Source organism: Melanaphis sacchari, unplaced genomic scaffold (genome assembly GCF_002803265.2).
Source record: "Melanaphis sacchari strain LSU unplaced genomic scaffold, SCAv2.0 Contig44_pilon_pilon, whole genome shotgun sequence".
In the NCBI taxonomy this organism is placed as follows: domain Eukaryota; kingdom Metazoa; phylum Arthropoda; class Insecta; order Hemiptera; family Aphididae; genus Melanaphis; species Melanaphis sacchari.
The window spans coordinates 2,734,811-2,757,494 of record NW_020271295.1 but is presented as its reverse complement, the minus strand read 5'-3'; the positions used below and the strand labels follow the sequence as shown (position 1 = coordinate 2,757,494).

Here is a 22,684-nt window from a genome sequence, read left to right as displayed (position 1 = left end):
ATTATACAAGCAACCTAAGTTGTTTTATTGTTTACACTTGTATATTAAAAATTTAATAATTGAAGAAAATAAGTGATAATAGTTTACAAAAATTGCATTTAAACAAATAAGACCTGTATAATATTTGGATATTTACTTAAAGAATCAAATGACTATATTAAATTTTAATGTTTTAATGGTGTACTTAATTGTAAGGATTAAAATTGGACAAAATTATATTTTTATTAAACTAGGTGTAAAAAAGAATCTATCAATAAATAATAAATAATATTTTTTATTTATTTATTTATTTATTTATTTTTTTTTTTTGAAACTCAATTGTAAATTAATTATTTTTAATATTTTATTGCATGAATATGCAGATTGAGATATTTTCGAAAATAACAACATACATTTTTAATCATATTCTGACTTAACATTTTATAATTTTTGTTTTATACTTAAATTACAGTGTTTTTACAATATTTCGTTTTTTAAGTTAGATATTCATATGTAAAAATACACTGTTTTTAAATACCCAAAACTGTTAAAATGTAATGTATCGTAATTAAAAGCAATGGTAATTTTCTCATTGTTGAGATAATACAATATATTTTATTCTACTAAACACAAATTGTCCGTATTATACGTTTATAAGATAGTGGCAATTTGTGTGAGTATTGCATCTTATTGATTAAATTTAAAAATAACCTATTGTAAATCCAACTAATGCTTAAAACCTTTTCCTCGTTAAATTATTGACAAATTTACTATATAGATACGCCAGATATAGAATAAACATACCGTGATTTTCTCGATAGCTTGCTGGCCTAATCCGGGCTTGTATACGAGTTAAGCAAAAACGCTTTTAAAAAAAAGTTACATTTTTTGACGTCATTATGAAAACAATTTTAAATCATATGCTTTATATAAAAAAAAGTCAAATGTACGGTATTTTAATATTTTACTATTGATTATTGTACTCGTACATATGAAAAAATGTACATTATCAAATATATTATACCTTTACTAGAAGCATCATCAATTTTTACTTGCCTTTCAAAACGCTTTCTGTGACTCAAAATATTAGTTTTTATATTTTAAATATAAGCATTCAAAGTAGGTACACGTCTTCAAATACGACTCATTGTTATAAAATGTTAATTATTATTTTCTAGTACTTACCTAAAATTACATACAAGATTCCTTATAAGCTTTTCCATCTATCATAATAGAAAAATAGTTTATCACAGAGTCATATTTATTTTTTATGAACATTTAAAGTTAATAATATTTGAATGAGAAGTACGCTGGACTACATTTCAACTGATTTATAATAAAGGTTAATGAGAGAAAAAAAATCGAACGCAGACATTTTAGATAAAACAGAATAAAAATTCTGGGAGTTTATCAGACACGAGCAACTAGAGCAGTTTGGGCACTTGAAAACAGATAGCCAATTAATAAAAAAAAAAATATTAGCGTAAAAAATATCTATAAGCTTATTTATTTTTTAAAATAATTCAGATTTTTATCTTAATATAATTTATAATTCTTTTGTACGTATATATAATATGACGTGTTACATACTGTCTTACTGAACTCTTTAACGGCTATGTGAACCTATTTTAATGATATATTTTGTGTATTTGAATGGATCCCTGGGTGGTTTAGATTCACTATTGTCTATTGGAATCGGTAAATGACACTAAAATCGGGTTCTAGGTATTTTTGACGTAGATATATCTTACAGATGTATGAATCTTAGATGTAAATAATCCCCACTCATGCGATTTTTTTATATAAAAAACCATATTATAAAGTAAGTTTTAAGCACAGTTTTATGGACCCAACTTTCGTCCACACAACTGACCGATAAATTTCAAAATTTTAAATGTATTAATATAGTGCTATCTGCCCAGAAAAATAAAGTTTAAATTCAATACAAAACATTGAAAAACTTTTTGCCTGGTAAAGTCGAGCTTAATACATAACTAGAATAATTTTCAATGTTGTATTAACTTTATGTTTTTTAGTTAATTTTAAATATTATAATTATCATAAAAATCTATTAAAAAAATAAACGGTTAACCAGTGAACTGATAGAAAACTGAAATACCTACCACGGTATAGCATTGTAGCACCGTGCGTTTGTTTGGGTGGAGAATATTTTAAGCTGATTTCTAATTCTATTATCAAATTCTAGTAAATAAATAATTTTTAAAGTAATTGGCAAATAATAACATAAAAGTATAAAATATATGCCGTATCATCTGTTTTCTGTGAACGAAAAGTATAAATAACAGATTGCACAAAGTTCAAACCACATAAGAAGCATAATTGATGAATGATGGGCAACGAAGTGCAGAAGGATACCTAACTGCTATGTTGCTTGCTCCCGTGTAAGTTCAGATAAAGCGATTTATACACTTATTCCCCTAATCATAAAAAAGAATAATATAGTTTATAAAGAAATGTTATAAAACCGATAAAAATGTTGAAGAATACTTTAAAAAATATATTTGTCTTATATCGGACACCCAAGCGAAAATTAATTTTAAAAATATGTTACTTTTAAATGGTCACGACATTTTCTAGGAGCAACGCTGGGTAAGACAGCTATATAAGAACCAAATTTAACATGGATGTATTTTGCATGGCTATCGAAGTACATGGGAACAACTAGTAATATAAATATATTTCATATTTTATATACCTAGTATTACTAATTAATTGTTCGAATTTATTATAATATTATTATATTGTAAATTATTTGCTTTTTCCTATAATGTTATAATTTATTATCGCAATATTTGTATTTTTTTATAATACTTAGGTATATTAAGTATTAATTACTGTATAATATTATATATCCATATTACATTATATAATTTATAGTTACAATGTTATGTTAAAAAATTTAATAACAGCCACCTTTATTTTATATAAATAATGATTATAGCTTATATACTACCTACCACTACATAAACATAAACATATAATACAATACAGACGTATAATATATATTATATATATACAGGGTAATTTACCAAGCGTGTTCACCACTCTTTCCCACAATAATGCAGTTATTTAAAAACTAATTTTTAAAATTCTTAAGAATTTTTTGTAGTACTTAAAGAGTTTTTTTTGAAAATATCATATTTAAATTATTTAGAGGAACATTTTTCTGAATACTTTAACGTATTAAATTCAAATTGAAACGAGAAGTTTTTAAGTTATTGAACTTTGCATCTTTGTTTATTAATAGGCCCATGAAAATGTATTTGGAAAATATGGTTGCTACCTATAATTTGAGCATTTTATTACCTAATTAATATTAATCTATCAATATTTTAAAATTCGTAAAAATTATCCAAATATAATAAATATTACCATAAGGCACTCCCTATGTAGGTATAGTACAAAAATTTTCAGAATATTAAAATGTACCTATGTTTTGAATATTCCAAAGATCAAAATTTAAAGAAAATTAAGATCAGCATGGTTGGGGTATCACCCTGTATTATATTTATACGCATACAGTATTTTCATCATGTTATATCGTACTTCCTCCTAAGAATACATATTTCAAATAACAATCGATGATGGTAACTAGTAGGTTAGCTTTTAAAAATGTTTATCAAGTGTAAACAAGCTTAAAATTCAATTACTCAGATCAGTGAATCGGTAAAAGGGGTAATAACTGAAAAAACTTATAACACCAGATATGAGTATTCCATCGTGATGCGTAGAGAAAACATGTTACTATAGCGTACTAGCATCTAAAGCGAGTTCAACTTTGTAAGCTATCAACGTTAATATTTACCAACACACAAACTGTAATTTAATCAATTAAGTCATTACGTACTTTATACCTTATATACATTGTACTTCACTATAACGTATGTAGAAGTATAGAATTCTAGTTTAATTTTTATTTAATAAATTATTATTTTAGATTTATAGCTAACATTGGAAATACATAATTCTGTAGTGAAATTAACAAAATGTGTATGCCTTCAACAGAACGCGTCGGTCATAAGTGTTCTTCCGGTAGCGCCTATAGAAAAGTCATGAAAAAGTATAAAACGATGTGGATTTTGAGTATTGTAGCAATTTTACTTATTGTATCCATGGCATTGCAAAATTATACCATCAACCAATATGTTCGCGCCGTCTTGAAATTAACTATGATGCAGGTAATACAAATCGATAATAATAGTTTATAATTTGTTTTGTGGACATAGATATTTGTACTATAGGTAATTTATAGAATTGCTCAGTAGATTCCTAAAGCGTTATAAATAATTAGATATAAGGTAGTTTGGAAAAAGTTACGAAAACTACTACTTCAATCAAGCGCATTTTTTAACTGAGTTCTGCTTCGATAACTTTTAAACAATTAATTGGTGCTTAGAGTTTAATAATTCAACACGACGACATATAATCATGATATAAGGATTTATTTATTTATTTTATCTCCATTTAATTTAAAAAATATCAAATTATTTTTAAAGTATATTTTTGTACACCAAAAACAACTTAAAAATTAAAAACGTAAACAAATTTCTGTTATGAAGGTATTATTAAAAAAAATATAAAAAAAAATAATATTTTTAATACTTATATAACTATTATTTGTATCTAAAATTTATTAAAATATAGATTTAAATATACTATATGCGTAACAACCAAGGTATATTATATTATATACTATATACATATCAAATACAAGTGTACTGTTCCACTTATATGATTATACAAAATCAGTTACAGGTAGGTAACTTATACACTGGATATTAATTTATTATATGAACGAAATATCCCATGATTTGTAAAATAATTTAATTTAATTGTATAATATAAATATTAGGTATATAGGTGCTCACCTAGCAAATACATTTATATCTTATATTATAGCTAGGAAATTAAAATAATTTTGAGGTATGGTGTTGTTAATTATTATTTTCCATGGTAATTTCCAAGCATGGATGCATGGGGACTGGTCTTACCTACAGGGGCGTCATTTAAGATTTTTTCGGGTGTGCAAGGTTCCAAGTAGGCCATTTTGAAATTTCACCAGGCCATACAAAAATAGATATACGTATATTTATATTATCTTGTTTTCAATTATTTTCATCATCGCGTGAACCGAATTATTGCAACAATATAAATAGTAAAAATTAATTTTAAAACTAAAATATAATAAATAATTTACAATCATAATTGACAATATACTAATATTAATAAATGTCAGTTTAAAAATTAAAATACAATTTAAGAAGATTTAATTTTGGGCATTATTTCAACAGAGCACAGGCCAATTAGAACTATTTTAAAAACAAAAGATATAACAACACATCTTGACTCCTCCCTCCCAAATTACATCCCTGATTTCAAGTACTGTTTATGGAAATAGTGCTTTAAAGAAAACAGCTCTTTCTAAATAGATTAAGCGTTTCTAAGAGGGTCGTGAAGACTGCAAAGAAGATGCGACACCCACACCAGGACGTATTTCAACCATTTATGACGACCCAAAACATTGAACATGTACAGTTTCTTACACTTTCCAATTGAAGAATGACTGATTGGAAGATGTTGGCTAATATACTGAGTATTGGAAAATCGTCTGTGCATATTATTTTAACGGAAAATTTAAGACTGAAAAAATTGTGCGCAAAAAATGCCCATGCCCCTGCTTACTCGTCTTGCCTCTGCTGGTCCGCGAATTTCTGACCCGAAATTCGATCACAACTTATTTTAGCCGTTCCTCATATTAACCTGATTTAGCCCTCTGTGATGGTTTTTTTATTTCCGAAATGTATAATGGTTATAAGGGGGCAACACTGGGATGATGTAGAAACCATAAAGCGCATAATAACAAGACAGCTGAGAAGCTTAACTCCTGAAGACTTTAAGAAATATTTTGATCAATAGAAACGAAGATTGGATAAATGCATTCTTACGGACAGAGAGTATTTTTAAGGAAATTAGATTGATCTATAGAAAATTATAATGAATAAAAGTTTTATTTTAAAAGTTCGCGTATTTATTGGACATACCTACTACGTACTAATAATAACAGTTTTTATTAATAATAAAAGAGCCGGTAAAACTCGCCTGAGTGAATACCCTAAGTCGGAAACAAGATTTGAGAAAAACTTTTGTTAAAAAATTCGAATAGTCAACATTAAAGTTTTGTGACGAAATCGGTGATTACGACGTTTGTGACACTGGTACCACTGATTTAGTGGCTCTAAACTTTGGCGGTGTCGTTTTAAAAACGTAAATAAAATTTTACGAAAACCGAATTCGAGTGTCTAGCAGTCGGTCATTACTGGTGTAATACACCTTGTTCCGTCGCTTACCTGATTTTTTTAGTTTTTTGTATGTTTAAAATAAATAAATACATTCCTAATTTTCTGATTGGTGCTTCACTCATTTCACGGATGTAAAATGTATGTTGTCACTTACGGACAATAGCGCAAGTCTCTTACGTTTTATAATATAAGATAATAATAATTTGGTTTGTAAGAATTTAAAACAAATACCTAATATTTATAAGTTATAATAATTAGATATTTTAAATCTTTACAGTTAATAGACCTGAACAAATTCAAAAATTTACTTCACGATTCGTGTTTAGTGTATAAAAAAATCCCAGAACGCGAACTTACTGAATCGGACTGTTATGTAAGTCAAAATAATAATAATAATAATATAATCTACATACAAACGTTTTAAATATCTTACCATCTTGGCACCTGTTATCTGCACCTATATAGATACCTATTATATATATATATATATATTATATACATAGCTATAAAGGTAGACATAATATTATATCTTGTACTAATCAAATGTATATTAATATTTATTCATTTATTTAGTCATGTGAAAGCATCGATCGAGTGGACGTTGTCTACAAACCCGAAGACGTTTTAGAATCATTCGCAGATCTCAATTGGCCGGTTTTGTTCCAAAGCAATGTTAAAACTAACGTCACTATTAAAGATGTAGCGCTTGTAGGTATTATCATTTTAGTTTGCTATCCATAACGGGAAAATTCCCATTAATCCCATTGTATTATGAAAATCATATTTTGTTTATTAAGGCTTTTTTAATCGGAGATTTCTTACCTTGTGATTACGAATCCAACTTAAAAATCGATCCTCTCCGAGCAATCAAAATGAAGTATGGATGGTTTATGCATTGGTTAGTATACCTAGTTAATAAATTAGTACACCAACTTTGACTATCCGTAATGCACGTTATTTGAACTAATCAAACATATTACTAACAAATCTTATTATGTTTGAATATTGTAATGAAACAGTGGCAGATAAAACAATATTGTACTTCATAAAGTTGGGTCCTGAATTTACTTTATGTACCTATTGGCTAGACGCAATCTGTCACAAATATACCTTTTTTTAATTAAAAACTCTACCAGAAAAAACAAGGTAAAATTGGGGTAAAATAAAATCATGTATATGTATAAAACTAATATATATTATTAATTATTAACAAAAAAATTTACTTTTTATAATAATAATGGTATATTTAAAAAATAGTTACGCGTAATATGTGTATATCAAAAAACATGCAAAAGTTAGTTGAAAATATAAAATTAATTATTTATAATATTATCGTAAAGTAGGTAATAATTATATGCATACATTAAATATGTTATATTATTGTAATGTGTATACATTTTATAAATAATAAATAATAATTATAAAACATATAGATATATTATGTTATAATGTTTTGAACTATAAACTAAAGTGTTACGATTTGTAGATTATTTTTTAATATTAATAAATGGATCGATTTGACACATTAAATTAAAATAAATTTGAACTATTTCAATTCAATGTACATCATCGCAATGGATGTCACCGTATATAATTTGGGAACCCCTTAATACGGGTAAAGTTTCCATATACCCAATACAAGTGAGGAAACAAAACTGGCGGAGCTCACATTAAACGTTGTAATTATCTTTTTATCTAACCGGTATTCTGGTGCAATTTTCAATACTATATTAGGTAGGTTACTGATTTATTTGCAAAGCCGTAGCCAGAGAGGGGTTTAGGATTCAGACCCCCCCCCCGAAATTTTTCTTGAAATAAGATTGAGTAGTTCTAAATGCCTATTGTATTTGAAAATTATATATCGTTTTATACTCTTTATACTCTAAACCTCCTCCCCAAAAATAAAAATAAATATTTTGCTGGCTATACGGTCTTGTTTGTGGGATAAAGGGAGTCCCTGATTTCTTTATGTTTAAACGCGTTATTTACTGTAATAATAAATTTTGACATGTATAAAATATTGGGCCGCAGAATTTTTTTTTCAAAAATATGAATCAAAATTATCTAAATATTTCGAGTTGAACCAGTCGCGTCCGAATGACGCATACTTAGCATACGTATACGTTATTTATCTAAAATAATCTGGAACCCATTCGTATGCACTGAACAATTTTACGAGTCGAGTATTTTACCAATATTATTTTCAAGGAGAAATTGTGATGATATCCAAGGAAAAATGATGCGAGCTCTATACAGACCAGATTCGTTTTTGAGCATTTCATCTGAAACGTGGATAATTATGTCGTTCAAATACAAAACTTTCCATTATAAACAAGTATTATTTAATAATTTAAATGGCAGCTGTATCCAACATGTTCTTCAAATCAAATTAATTTCTATTTAGATCAATATGTACTATGACAGCAGAGTGGCGGTATCACAGATAAGTGGGGCGTTTAATTATCGGTTGGTGCCTAAAAATCCTTGCACAGAAATATGTAATCATTTGGATGGACGCTTAGAAACTTACCATACTCGTAAGTACAATGATTTACTCCTATAAATATATAATAACTCATATAGATAATCATTGATGAACTGTTTTGTTTGTTGTGCAGTGATTTTTAACAATTTCATTTGGGATTTTCAGTATCTGCCATTGAATAATTCTACCAACAGCATAGCTATTATTTATAACTTAGATTAAAAATTAAAATAGATATATATCCGGTTAAAAAGCTTAAAACTATTTAAATTTGTATTTATATTACCTATTATGCATTATTTATAAAAAATAATATATACCTACTGCTTTTGATGAAATTATAATATTTGTAAAATAGCTATATTACCTAGTACCCTTATACATCATAATTTTTTAAGTTTTTTTAATACATTTAAAACAAGAATAGGTAATGAAAAACATTCTGTACAACGCGTATAGTAACTACTAACAGTACTATAACTACGTATAATAGTATAGTATAGACAGTATAGTTTAGTACTTACCTATGACAGTGTGTACAATAATTAATACTCAAGTCAAAACATCTCTTCATATTATGTACAGTATACACTCGTGTATTATATTTTTCAATTTAGAAGGTACAAATGAAATTAGGTAATGTAATTTATTTCTAAGCATTTATGATTCATAATTCTGTCCTTATAAATACGAATATAGGTAAATAGGACGACTTATAACTTACACAAATCGTGATGAGAAATAATAATTAGCGTGAGAATAAATACCTACTCATTATATAGTATTTGTTATTATTTCACGTATAGTACACGAGCGTCTTCCATACGTTATACTTATCTTACGGTACCTATGTAATTTAAACGCACGGATAGGTGCAGTTATGGTTACCGATATGGTCATTTAAGAATATTATATTGCTTATATAGTTATATAGTGTTTGAACACAAACAAAATTAATTTAGTCACGATTAAAAGTTTCTACTATGATTTGTTAAACTAATTCAAACGTTTTTAACATAGTTTATCCGTTATATATAGAAAGTATACTGATTGTTTAATTAATATTTACAATACCTATTTACTCATATTTGGGCTTTATGTTATCGAAACTTAACGAACGATAATAAATAATACATACTATATAGGTAGATTTATAATTTATATACATACCTATCGGTACTATATAAATTGTGATACGTTTTTTTTTTTTAAATAAAGCAATATGAATATAAATATTGTAATTTTATTAAATTGTGGATCAACACTTAAAAACCAGAAATCATAGGGTCAGATGGTGGTACGCAGGAAGCGTTAGAAACATATTGATATACACATTGGTATTCAATAAACTTTCTTGTATGGCTCTATATAACCAGTAGCGTAACTACATGGTTGCATAGGTGTGCATTGCACCGAGGCCCGGGGCCTAGACGGTCCAAAAGGGGGCCCTAGAATTTTAATATTTTGTTTAAAATATATTAACATTTTATATTTTGTTAATAATTTTAAACTATTTTATAATAAATAATATACTACGATAAAACCATAAACTTTTATATTACGAAGAGTATAAAAATACATATTATTATGTCATTTATTTCATGTATAAATATAATTTAATTAATTATGATATATTTTATGAATTATAAATATTATAATACATAATATAATTATACATTTTATATATACGTGTAATTGTCTAATTTTATTCATATAACGATTTTTAGGGGCCATAAAATAATATTGCATATGGGCTAGAATTTTATAGTTACGCCACTGTATATAACGACAGTCAAATCAATGATGTAGTGTTAAAACTAGTATTAAACAACCAATAGAGTGTCATCGTTTTACTGTGAAAACGCAGTGGATATTTAATTTAATACGCTAGCACGCATAATTAGATAATATCAAATATTGAAGTACAAGTAATTCCAATGTTATTACAAGAAAACCGATGGGCCGAAAATTGTGAATGCTATTACAGTATAAATAGTATAATATTTTTTCTAATTAGTTCGACATACTTTTTTTGTATTTATGATAAAACAAATCATATAGCCTATTTTTAAGCAATATAATTATTTATAGGTGCATCGGCTAGCTATTTTTTTTCACAATTTATTTATGAAAGATATTTATAATCTGCATACATAATATATAATACAATAAGTAAGGGAGACCGGGAACAAACGTAACATTTTGAACTTTTTTCTATTTTTAAGAAACTGTTGTATAGATTTTTGATTTTTAACGTCATCATTTGATAAAGGAATATGATAGCTATTCAATTATATTACAATAGCTGCTTAAATATCAATCTTAGCAATAAATATTTTTAATTAAAAAAAAAAAAAAATGTTACAATTGTCTTAGACTGTGGGGTTAAATGTTACACATATCTTAATTCCGTTTTTCAATGATATTAATATAATTATATATGTTTTATTAAATTAAAAATCAAATCTGATAACCATGACATATAGGTAAATGATAGATGTAACCAAACTAGACTAGACTCAAATCATCATGATTTATAGTTATTATATACTTACTCATTCTTATTCATTATTAAAAAAAATCTTGGTTAAAATATAATATGATGAGTAATGTATATTAATTAATTTATTATTAATATTTAACTAATTAAAATTTTTTTCTCGTTTTCGTGTCATTTTGTGAACTAAATCAAGTTTAATAATTAATACGAAATGTTAATAAAAAAAAGTTTATATTGAAAATAATATAATCGATTTTTATGGATAATATTATAGGTACTTTTAACCCCAGTTTATTTTTTACTATTGGTCCCATACTCAAAGTTACTTAAAATATTAAATTAAACAGCGTACATACGACGACGTAAAAACAAAATTCACTTTTGAATTTAAAAATAGGTTTTTACTGATTATTTTATTAAGATGACAAAAACTAGGGGGACAAATAATGCACGTACAACCGATAACTATTGTATATCATAGAAGAAAATATTCAAAATGTTACCTATGTTATGTTTGTCCCGGTCTCCCCAATCTATATAAGTAACAATGAATATACTAAACTTGAAAAACATGAAGAAAGGGAACATCTATCGACATTACTATTAATACGGTAGATAGTAAAAACATTTTATAAATGCCATTAATTTTTCATTGTTAATATTAGATAATTAAAACGGTTTTACCTTTTTTATAATAATAAAAAAAAAAAATCATAATTTTTAATAAGTATTAATAGAAACTTCTAAATGTTATTTTAATTAAAATTGTTGTACCCGCGTATCGTCAATGATTTGAAAAAAATTTCATATTATTTGATTAATACCTTGAATGTAAATTTTGTTTTTATAAGTATATAATATTATATACCTATTTGGTTAATAGGTATATACATAATATATTCTTACAGCAAATGGAATTATTCGTATGGGACGCGGATGCAAATTTTTGAAGTTATAAACATAAAACTGTCTTACATGGTCAGAAGCAATTTACAAATCCTGGCGGCATAATATTGATTAGTTGGTGGTGTAAAAATTTGATCGTAATATATTATATATGTTGACAGACAAGAGCGTCACGACCATCGGATATATAGACAACAGTATCGGCACGCGCGAGCGTGGCGAATAACAATATTAATTTATTGTCCAACGTCCGTTCATATGACCTAAAACATAAACATATATATATTATATATCATAATTGTTACTGACTACCACAATGTATTATAGGTGTTTACAACCGCGTGTTGATATTTTTTATTTGGTCCGATACACACGCCAGACAGTTCAAGAGAGAGGGAGTACAGTTAGTGAAGACGACATGCAACGAATGGACTGCCAGAAACTGCAGATACCTGTTGGTTATAGGTAGGTAACTAAGTAAGTAGGTATAACTGGCGCATATGACTGTGTCTGGAAACGGATCAGGAAATGTGTTTGCGTTTAGTCGTGACCGAGCTTAACTATTACGAGGTACTCGCTCACCGTTAGCTATATTACTATTTAACTAATGTAACCGACACCACATATGCGTGCTCGTAGTTTTTTATACTCATTTTTTTTTTTTTAATTCCCCGTTGAATCTTGTGTCCAAGTTAACACAAACATTAATTAATTTCACGGTGCGGTCGTATTTCTGTATATGTTTATATAATAAGCGTTATAAGTACATATAGTTACTAGGTGAGTGATAAAAAGACGTTTTTATTAAAATTTAATTATTGTAAATTAAATTTCTATGCACCTACCTATAGTGAAACGTATTTTAATTATTTGTATTGAAATAACCAATTTTTATTTTTTATCAAACGAATAGATTATAGAATCGACTATAACTTAATTGTATTAGATTAAAGAAGTAGATACCTACTATATAAAATTCAAAATATTTTAATATCTTGAATTGAAATACTATAATATTTATCTACTTAACCAGCTATAAACAGTTAACAGATTACTAGCATAATTGTTTATAATATTAATTAAAAAATGAAAGGAAAATGAATTGCAGATGAAATAAAAATCATCATATTTTATAAATCTATCGGCATAATATTATTATGATTTCATATTTTGTTTTTCTATCATATAAAAATATAATTGTATTTTCACTTTTATTAATAATCACTTCATAATAAAGCATTCGTGTAATTGTTTTTATTAACTTTTAAATTATTTGATAATTAATGAAGAATTATATTATATCAGATTTTTAGTTGACTACTATTTATTTCCTGCTTTAATTTTACGGAGGATTTTTTTATCACTACCTACCTTATATTTACGATTTAAAAGTTAATTATAGGTACCTTTTGTTTATTTTATACCTAGTAAAATTATCAATTTTTAGTATCATTTTAGCTATTCCAATGTTTTTATACATCAATTAACTCTAAATGGACAATTATTTTTGTCAATATTTTTTTTTTTAACTTAGATATATTGCCTATTTATATTTTATAAACAATGAAATCATAAAATGTATATATTGTTATATTAATTTTCTATTTGAGCGTTGTAAAATTCTATCTTTGATTAGAAACTTACCCTTATTTAACAAACAATAATTTGATAATTAAAATTATTTATAAATTACTAAAATGTATGGCTAAATAATATTACTATTTATATTACAATATACGTAGGTGCATCATGCACGTAGTATTGTATCATTGATCATTTTAGAGGATCATACTTGGTTTTTAATAATTTATTGTCGAACTCATACAATATTTAATATAGTATATTAATTATTAATCATAAGTTTATGAATATTTGTAATTAAAAAAATAATAATGTATTTATTCAATATTTAAAAAAAATATGTATTAAATCGCTTTCATCCAAAAATGCTTTATGGATAATATGGTAATTTGGGAATCTTTTATCGTAAAAAGTCTGTAATTTTTATCTAGTATTCTTTCTTGAAGAATTTTTTTCTAGGAATTTTATTTTACAATTCATACAAACAATTTCTACCTATTATTAATTTTAATAAATATTTCGCTTTACGTCAATATTTTTTTTATTTCCAGTTTCCATGAATAACTTATAATAGAAATCTTATACTAAATTTTCAAACCTTAAATTTCAATTAAACATATGCATTTTGATGTTGAAAATAAATTTTTGAACTTTAAAATTTTAATACGTTTACTTTAGATCCAACAAATACTTTTTCAATCAAATCATCAGAACAAGCATATAGTTATTAGTGTCATTAAATAACAAAAATATAAACGGCACTTTTAAAGTAAAATATTGATAAGTGAATGTACAAATTTGTTAATGAACTTGTTTTCAATATCTGTACCACGTAATTAGATTAATCTATATTTAGAATGATGATAGATCTTTTTGACATAATAAACAGTCCGTTTTAAATCATTTTACTAAAAATCTAAAAATATACTTTTTTGGTACTATAACCTCTGAACCATGATCATAACATGATAAAATATTACAACTTTAAAGGTAATTATTCTTTTAAATTTAAAATAAGCTATGATTTTATCAGTACATTAAAGTCTTTCTTCGATTTGCTTCGACAGCCTACAATTAATTATTTATGTCTGATTGAATTAGATCAGCGGTTCCCAACCTGGGGGTAATTACCCCCTAGTGGGTAAAAACACGATTTTTTGGAGGGTAAAAGTTAAACTATTTATTTGTATTTTAAGTACTTATTATTCATTTACTCATGTGTATTATGACTGTAAATGAAATTGTAATAATATAATATTGTTGTTAATAGTGTTAATAGTTTTGAGAACTCTTATTTTCTTTGTTTGCAAAAATTAAATAAATTATAATTATCATCATAGTATATATTTTGTTTTTTTTACTCAACTTTTTTTTTGGGTCGGGGGTATTTGTGAATATCTAACCTGACTTTTGGGTAATAGTCTCAAAAAGGTTGGGAACCGCTGAATTAGATCGTATAGTTTTGAGAATAAAGTTGGAGATAAACATAATATTTTTTCAATAATTAATAATTAAAATTAATTTTTTTCTTAAAATTAAAAAAACTACCTATACAAATCATATAATTATTAAGAATACTAACTTAAAAATATTATTTTGAAATTGTTAAATTACTCCCCCCTCCCCACCAATCATTACATTTAGTATTTAAACATTTAATAATTAGGTAAATAAGTAATACAAACATTCTTTTATTATTTTTCATACAATAAATATCGTGGCTGAAGAAAAAATGCATTTTTTTAAGTCAATTGTCCATATTATTATAACTATAAAACAACTTTAATTTATTAGGAGATACCTATCATACACCGTTTAACTTTTCAGCGCACAACAACGCGTCAATGATTTCATAGAAAATTACACGATCCAACTTAAATCAAATTTAAAACCAATTTAACTTGACGATACATGACTATTCACAATTAATTATTGTGATTTATGCATCAATTTCATACGCAGTTGAACATAAAGTACCGTACAATCGAACAGGTATCACTATTTTTATTATAATAGTTTCACGCTTTAATATCAAGTGATGTACCTAAAATCTATATAGTAATAACTGTAAGGCTCAGATTTTGTATCAAATGCTTCTTTTGAGGGAAGTGTAATAGAAATATAATTATTATACATGAATACGTTTTGAATCGTTCTTATTTCAATGAAGTATTTTTTTTATTTTTTTTTTTTTTTTTTGCTTTTTTCCACAAAACCTTCTCTTTATTGCTTTTTATCCTATCTACTTCTTTTTTTTTTAATTTTTACTTATTTATCTTGAAAAATTAACTTATTTATAAATTATAGACTAAAAATGGTACCTATATTATTAACGTCAGAAATTCTAAAATGGGTGAAAAAATCAGTGATAAATGAGTGACTGATAAAATAACTATCGTTATTACGCCGAAATTGTACAGTTTTAAAATTATCTGAATTATATCTGCGTATTTTTATAGCACATTCTAATACTTTAGTTGACCGGTAAATATCAATCAGTGAGGTATAGTGTTTTAAATAATTTCTCTTTAGGTAATCATTATTAACACCCCAATTAGATGAGTTTTAATGAAAGTAACTTAACCAAATAATATGGTCGAAAATTCCTTTTTTAATATTTAATTTTATGTGTAATTTAAATTTGTTTTTTTTTAGAATTAAATTTAATAAATGCTTTTTTGGCTACTTAAAATGCTTTTTTAAGGATTTATTTTGCTACAAAATCCGAATCTTAATAATAAGTAACTAGTATACTAATATATTATGATAATAATTATATTTACTGTTTATATCGATATAATAAGATGACTTCAGGTATAAATGAAGGTCGTGTAGGTCGAGCTAAAGTATTTATTAGGGAAAGACTGCTTTTATTGTGTTTTGAAAGGCTATATCCATTTCAGTCTGATAGTGGTTAAATTTCTGATTAATTTATACAATTATTGTACAATGTCTACGTGTACCAACTACCAAAATATACTAATTATACAGTTATATTTTAACAAAACAATTAATTATAAAATATTTATTATACAATGATGATTGATGGCTTGAAAATACTTTTAACCAGTTTTTTACGGTTTGTTTTTTTCTATAAAATATAAACATACTATAAATTTACAACTAATTGAAGTAATCATTTAAATTTAGACGTGTTATCCTGTTTACCGCTTGTAGGCCAGTAAAAAATTGATTTTTACATTAAATTAATTTAAAAAATAAATGGCTCAAATTCTTGAAATATTAATTAATTAAGTATTTACTAGTATATTAAACTTTTTTTATTTAATTAAAAAAACTGTAGAATTCTAGTATATTTAGTATTTAGTATTAATTCGAAAATTGAATCGTTTCGATTAGCATTCTGCTAATTCATTATAGAGTTACTTAATAATTTTCATAAAAATATATAATTAAAATGACTTCTACTTTTAATTAATGATTCTTACTTAAAATATGTAAGTATTTAATATACCATCCTAATAAGAATACCGTGGACTTTAAAATTTAGAGAAAACGACTTTTAACTCCTTCGAGTTATATAAGTTATTTGATAGACATCAAATAAGAGAAGCATCATAAATAAAAAAAAATAATAATAATAATCTAAAATATAAATTTCTAAAAACATATAAATTATTAAAGTTTAGACACATGGGTGTAATGAAACCTATAAATTTGAAAGCTTTATTTGTAAGTCTTTCAATATAACCGTTAAAACAAAATTATGATAGAATAAAAAGTAATTCCTAAATCGATGAATGATTTCATTGACTATATAGTATATAGAAACATTAATAAGTTTATAATAAAAATAAATACTAACAAGAATGTGAAGAAATCCTCACCTCACTCACCTTTAAACAATCCTCAGCACAGTTCCCCACTATGATCAAAGATCAAACTATTAAGATTTATCAAGATAGTCTATATCTATCAAAAAATATTAATAAATAATTATTTGTCAACTATTTTAATAATTTTAAGCATATTCCTGTATACTTTCCAAAATCTCCAATGGCCGTTGCTGCCGCGGATGCATGCTTATTGAAAAAAAATACCAAATTTTTAATATTAAATTTCAAAATTTTTTATTTGTTGATATTAAGATATAAATCATTTAAATAACATTAATAATTATCAAAATTATTTACATTTTCCTGTAAGATAATATATATATATATTATATAATTATATTTTTTTCATTTTAAACTACCAGCTTAAAATTAAATATGTTGTCAATCCGCAATCCGCATCAATATATCATAGTATGTATACTAAACTTACCGGGAGTTTACCAATTGCGCTTAAAATTACCTTTTAATATATCAATTGCGCTCTGTCTTTTTTGGGTCGATATACCAATTGCGCTCAGTTGTTTCAGGATTTATAATATTATTCTACATTAGTACATTACACTTGGTATATAAAAATACTTTTATAAAAATATGTATTATAAATAAATTTTTTTAGTCAATACAAAAAATTATAAAATAAACATCAATGTTAATAATATTTCTACAATATAAATCTATAAAAAAATCATACACATAGATACACGTCAATAACGTCAATAGCTATATTTAATTGTTTGTATACATGTTATGTAACTTTTTCCGCCATGTAGGAACTTACATATGTCCATGTAAAAATAAGGAACCTAAAATATAAGTAGCGCAATTGGTGTACTGACCTAAAATTTAAGCGGCACAATTGGTATACTGACCTAAAGTACAAATATTGTTTTAGGCGCAACTGGTCCATGCCCAACTTACCTACCTATATATATTGACATTACATTACCTACGTGAATAGGTATACGGATATTCGGTGACATACATATTACATAATATAATATATATATATATATAGATAGATTGATAGACAGATCAATATAATATACTACAAGTAGACACAAAATGTAATATAATTAGACACATTGATTTTGAGCGCGATAAATGTATTTTTTCGCGTGTATTTTATAATATTAACATTTTTCTATTATCACGTGAACTCAATAGTATTGCAGCATACGTCATCACTCATCGTAAATACTGACAAATTTACCATTCTCAAATACAATCACCGTCGCTGTATTGTTTTGAGGGAAATCGATTTGTCAATATTACATTGTTTTCGAAAAAAATAGTCATCATTAAAAAATAGTGTGCTATGTACTAATTTACGATTTGAATCAAAATTTAGGATCCGGTATGACGTGCCCGTCGGCTTTTGGCTATTACGGCGGGCTACATCGTACGATACAAAACATCGTTTCATTGTTATCCTAATATTATCCAAAAATGAAAACCCTGTACACTCTACGAAAAGAAACTCTGTCCAACGCCTATACAGTGTACATACATAGACAATTATTATGATAATAAATAATAATAATGTACGATATTTTGTTTACAATATATTATAATGAGCATAGGCGCTTTCAGAGGTCCCCAATAATTGACTTTAAATAATATATTATATGTACACGTCGCTCATCGGCATTGCACGAATGTCGACTGCAGCGATGACCATTGTTCGGCGTGGTGTTTGAATGTTTGATTAATGAATGACTGTCACTGCTCAATGTACGATATTATTATTACATTGTTCTATAGATAATAGATCATCGATGAGACGGCGGCAAACGCGTCATTTAAATAAATCGAAACCTGTAAAAAAAGGACCGTTGATCGCCGGACTACGGGGGTGCCGAGAAAATAATATCAATAATAAGTATAATATGTGATGTATAGTTGCATCGTATGCCTAGTCTTGATAATACAATAAATATTATTGTACAATGAGCGTACCAATATTATACAGCATTGGACACCTATATACTGTTTCATAAAATATAATACATACAGAGTGATTTAACGAGCATGCTCGTCTTCTTTTTTTCATCCATTATGATGCAGTTACTCGACATTATATTTATGGAACTTTTATGTATACTTTAAGTCTATATTTTCAAATCTTATGATTTTTTTGTACTACTTAAAATCTCTTGTAGAGATACAAATATATATTTTTCAAACGAGAACCTGCACTTTCTACTGTAAATTATTTAGTAAATAATTTTTCTGAACATTTGAACGTATACAATTCAAATTCAAACTAGTAATTTTAAGTTTTTGACTTTGTGTCTTTGTATATTAAGAATAATAGGTCCAATTTAATGGATTTGTAAGATATGGGAGCGATGATTTGAAAAATTTTATAATTAATATTATCCGTCAACATTAATAATTTGTAAAAAAAATTCCAAGTATAATAAATTAATAAATATTAGAACTAATATCACACATATTAATAAATACATTTTTAAGGACTACTTATTATTCTTATACTTACTATAAACATTTTAATATCTAAAAAACTATGAAGTACGAATTCAAATTTTGTAATAGGAACATCAAAAAAATTGAACCACTTAATATTTTAGGGGAAACATATACAAAAAACAAGTTTTTATCGCCACACAATTTTCTTCAAATAATTTAAAAAACCTCTAGAATTTTAAAACACGATCTTTAAGTATATTTAAAAATTCTAAAAAATCAGAATTTCATAGAATTCATCATTAAAGAGAAAAATTGAACAGAACATGCTTGATGAATCACTCTGTATAATATTAATAATAAATATTATTAATATTTATATAAACGTATAGTATATGTACCTAATATAATAAAATGTCGTTAGAAAGTCAAGGACGCAGCGTTTGGACAATCTAGACTATCGGAGACCAGTTTTAGGCGGTTCCGTTATTTTATTTTCTACTTCGTCGTACATCGTCTAGATACTGAATAATACCGACAAACGACAGTCAGTACTTATAATATATTAAAAATAATGTAATTAATGTTTAGAAAATAATAACAAATGTGCTTTCTATTATACAAATAATAATAACAATATCGATGTGTGTGTTATGTTTATGAAAAATGTACCTAAAACTTAAAAGATTTGTCACGATTTTACAATCTAATTTGAGACGATGAACTGATCATTGTTGTCTATAGCTTAAAATTGCTGTATATAGTTCTCAATCTATAGCTATTTGTTAATAACTATAGTTGTAGGAAATAATAATTTCAAAATATACTCGGTTTCGTGCATATACTACTATAGTGCTGTAATATACCTAAATATACGAGTAGGTTACTGAATACAGTAAACATAGTTACTATACAATATACATTATAATTAGTCTTAAAAATGTTGAAAATATACTTATCGTTTAGACTTAACACTTATCAGTTATCAGCAATAATTGCCGCTTCTTGTAAACCCCGTTATAAATACTTTCTTTGTATAAAACTATTGAAGTCTATACTACCTAATATTAATGAATTTGAATTCGAAAATAAAATTGTTAGTGCATTTATGATGTTAATATAATATATGAACATAAATATACACTGACGCTTTCGCTTTTCGTAATTCTTGTGACTTATAGTTTTCAGGTATGGACGTGATGTGAAATATCAAAAGACATTATTTTTGTTCAATAGATCCTAACCCATACCGCGGGAGCGTAAAAATGACATTGCGACGTCACTTGACGTTAGCCATATGTCTCGCTCTATTTTGTATGATAGAAGTAAGTATATATTTTATACCTGTCGTTGGCATAGGAAATAAAATAGAACAAATAGATCGATTACAGTGAACTTTTGTATATCTGTGTACACATTTTTAGTGGGCGAGTGGTTCAAAGTTGAGGAAACAGCGGGAGACAACAATAATGAAGTTTGTCAAGTTACTATTCTATAGGCTGATTTACGGTTTCGCCAATATGATCGGCATGGGAGAAGTGGCTGAAGAATTCGGTGACGGAGTGCTTGCTCCTCCGGACAGCGATTATCGACAAGAAGATGCAGAGGACGACTATTACAACGATAATAAGAACGATGATTATTTCAATTACGAAGAATATTGATATTAAAATCAAAGCGAATCCTGCTTATAATATTTATTAAATATTAATTAGTTTCTAATTAATAATAATATTATTAAACTTTATTCCAACTAAGTTTATTCACTTTTGCGTATTCCTATTGAGCCCACAATCATACAAATTATGTGATAATACACCTCATTATACCCAAAGTTTATAGATAATATTATTTATAAACTTTGCATTATACCTTGTAGCTTGTCGCTTACAGTGTTAACTTAAATAGAGTACAATAAGTCGCTATATCATTTGAATTATCCTGCTTTGCCCAAATAATAAGCAATAATTATTTATTTGCATATTTTTACTGTCTTATTAAAATTAACATATTAAATGCTATTGAGCAATGGGTTGTCTATTGTGTTTATTATCTACATTATGAACATATAGATCACAATTTTACATATCCGTATGTAATGTCTCTGTCTTATAAACGTATACCGTGGAAAAATTTACTTTCATAACAAACCAGTTTACTCTGCTATTTTAAAATTAGAATGAATCGACCTATAGGTACAAAATTAAAGGTAAAATTGTTATCTAGGCCTTTATTTATAAATAACAAAGCAAGTTATAATCATTTCAAACTTTAATTTTTATTTTGTAAATTTTAAATTTATTATAACCTACATTTTAAAATTGAAATATCAATAAAATCCTCTGAAATTATTGGATGCATAATCTTACCATAAATTTTATGATAGATCAATACCTACATTATAATTTTAAAAATAATAGAAAAACATTTTTATAGATGACATAAAATTTGCTATATTATATACGTTTGTAAAACAGAAATAATACATGTAACTTGTATGCATGACGTCTTCTCAGTACTTGGTAATTTTTGTTCAAAAAATTGTTTACCAATAATTTATTGTATTGTTGTAATACATAGATTAGATAATATTATTATTAATTATAAATTATAATATACTTATTTTATA

At 25.9% G+C, this 22,684-nt stretch overlaps 2 protein-coding genes across 4 annotated transcripts; both read left to right on the top strand.

Annotated features, from left to right (window-relative positions):
• The first annotated feature begins 3,760 nt into the window (after positions 1-3,760).
• Positions 3,761-9,023, top strand: LOC112598019. The gene is made up of 8 exons (XM_025344323.1): positions 3,761-3,881; positions 3,938-4,178; positions 6,577-6,672; positions 6,873-7,007; positions 7,097-7,197; positions 8,508-8,634; positions 8,704-8,836; positions 8,918-9,023. The coding sequence occupies exons 2-8, from the start codon at positions 3,987-3,989 to the stop codon at positions 9,004-9,006; spliced, it is 873 nt and encodes a 290-aa protein (XP_025200108.1). The 5' UTR covers positions 3,761-3,881; positions 3,938-3,986; the 3' UTR covers positions 9,007-9,023.
• A 3,699-nt stretch (positions 9,024-12,722) lies between these two features.
• LOC112597966 lies at positions 12,723-22,447 on the top strand. 3 transcript variants are annotated; one of them, XM_025344238.1, is made up of 4 exons: positions 12,723-12,970; positions 15,599-15,763; positions 21,237-21,380; positions 21,480-22,447. In XM_025344238.1, exons 3-4 carry the CDS (start codon positions 21,321-21,323, stop codon positions 21,717-21,719), a joined length of 300 nt encoding a protein of 99 aa, XP_025200023.1. In that variant the 5' UTR covers positions 12,723-12,970; positions 15,599-15,763; positions 21,237-21,320; the 3' UTR covers positions 21,720-22,447. The 3 variants fall into 3 exon arrangements, with proteins under 3 accessions (XP_025200023.1, XP_025200021.1, XP_025200022.1); XM_025344236.1 differs by lacking the exon at positions 15,599-15,763; XM_025344237.1 differs by lacking the exons at positions 12,723-12,970; positions 15,599-15,763 and adding an exon at positions 20,480-20,602.
• The last annotated feature ends 237 nt before the right edge of the window (positions 22,448-22,684 follow it).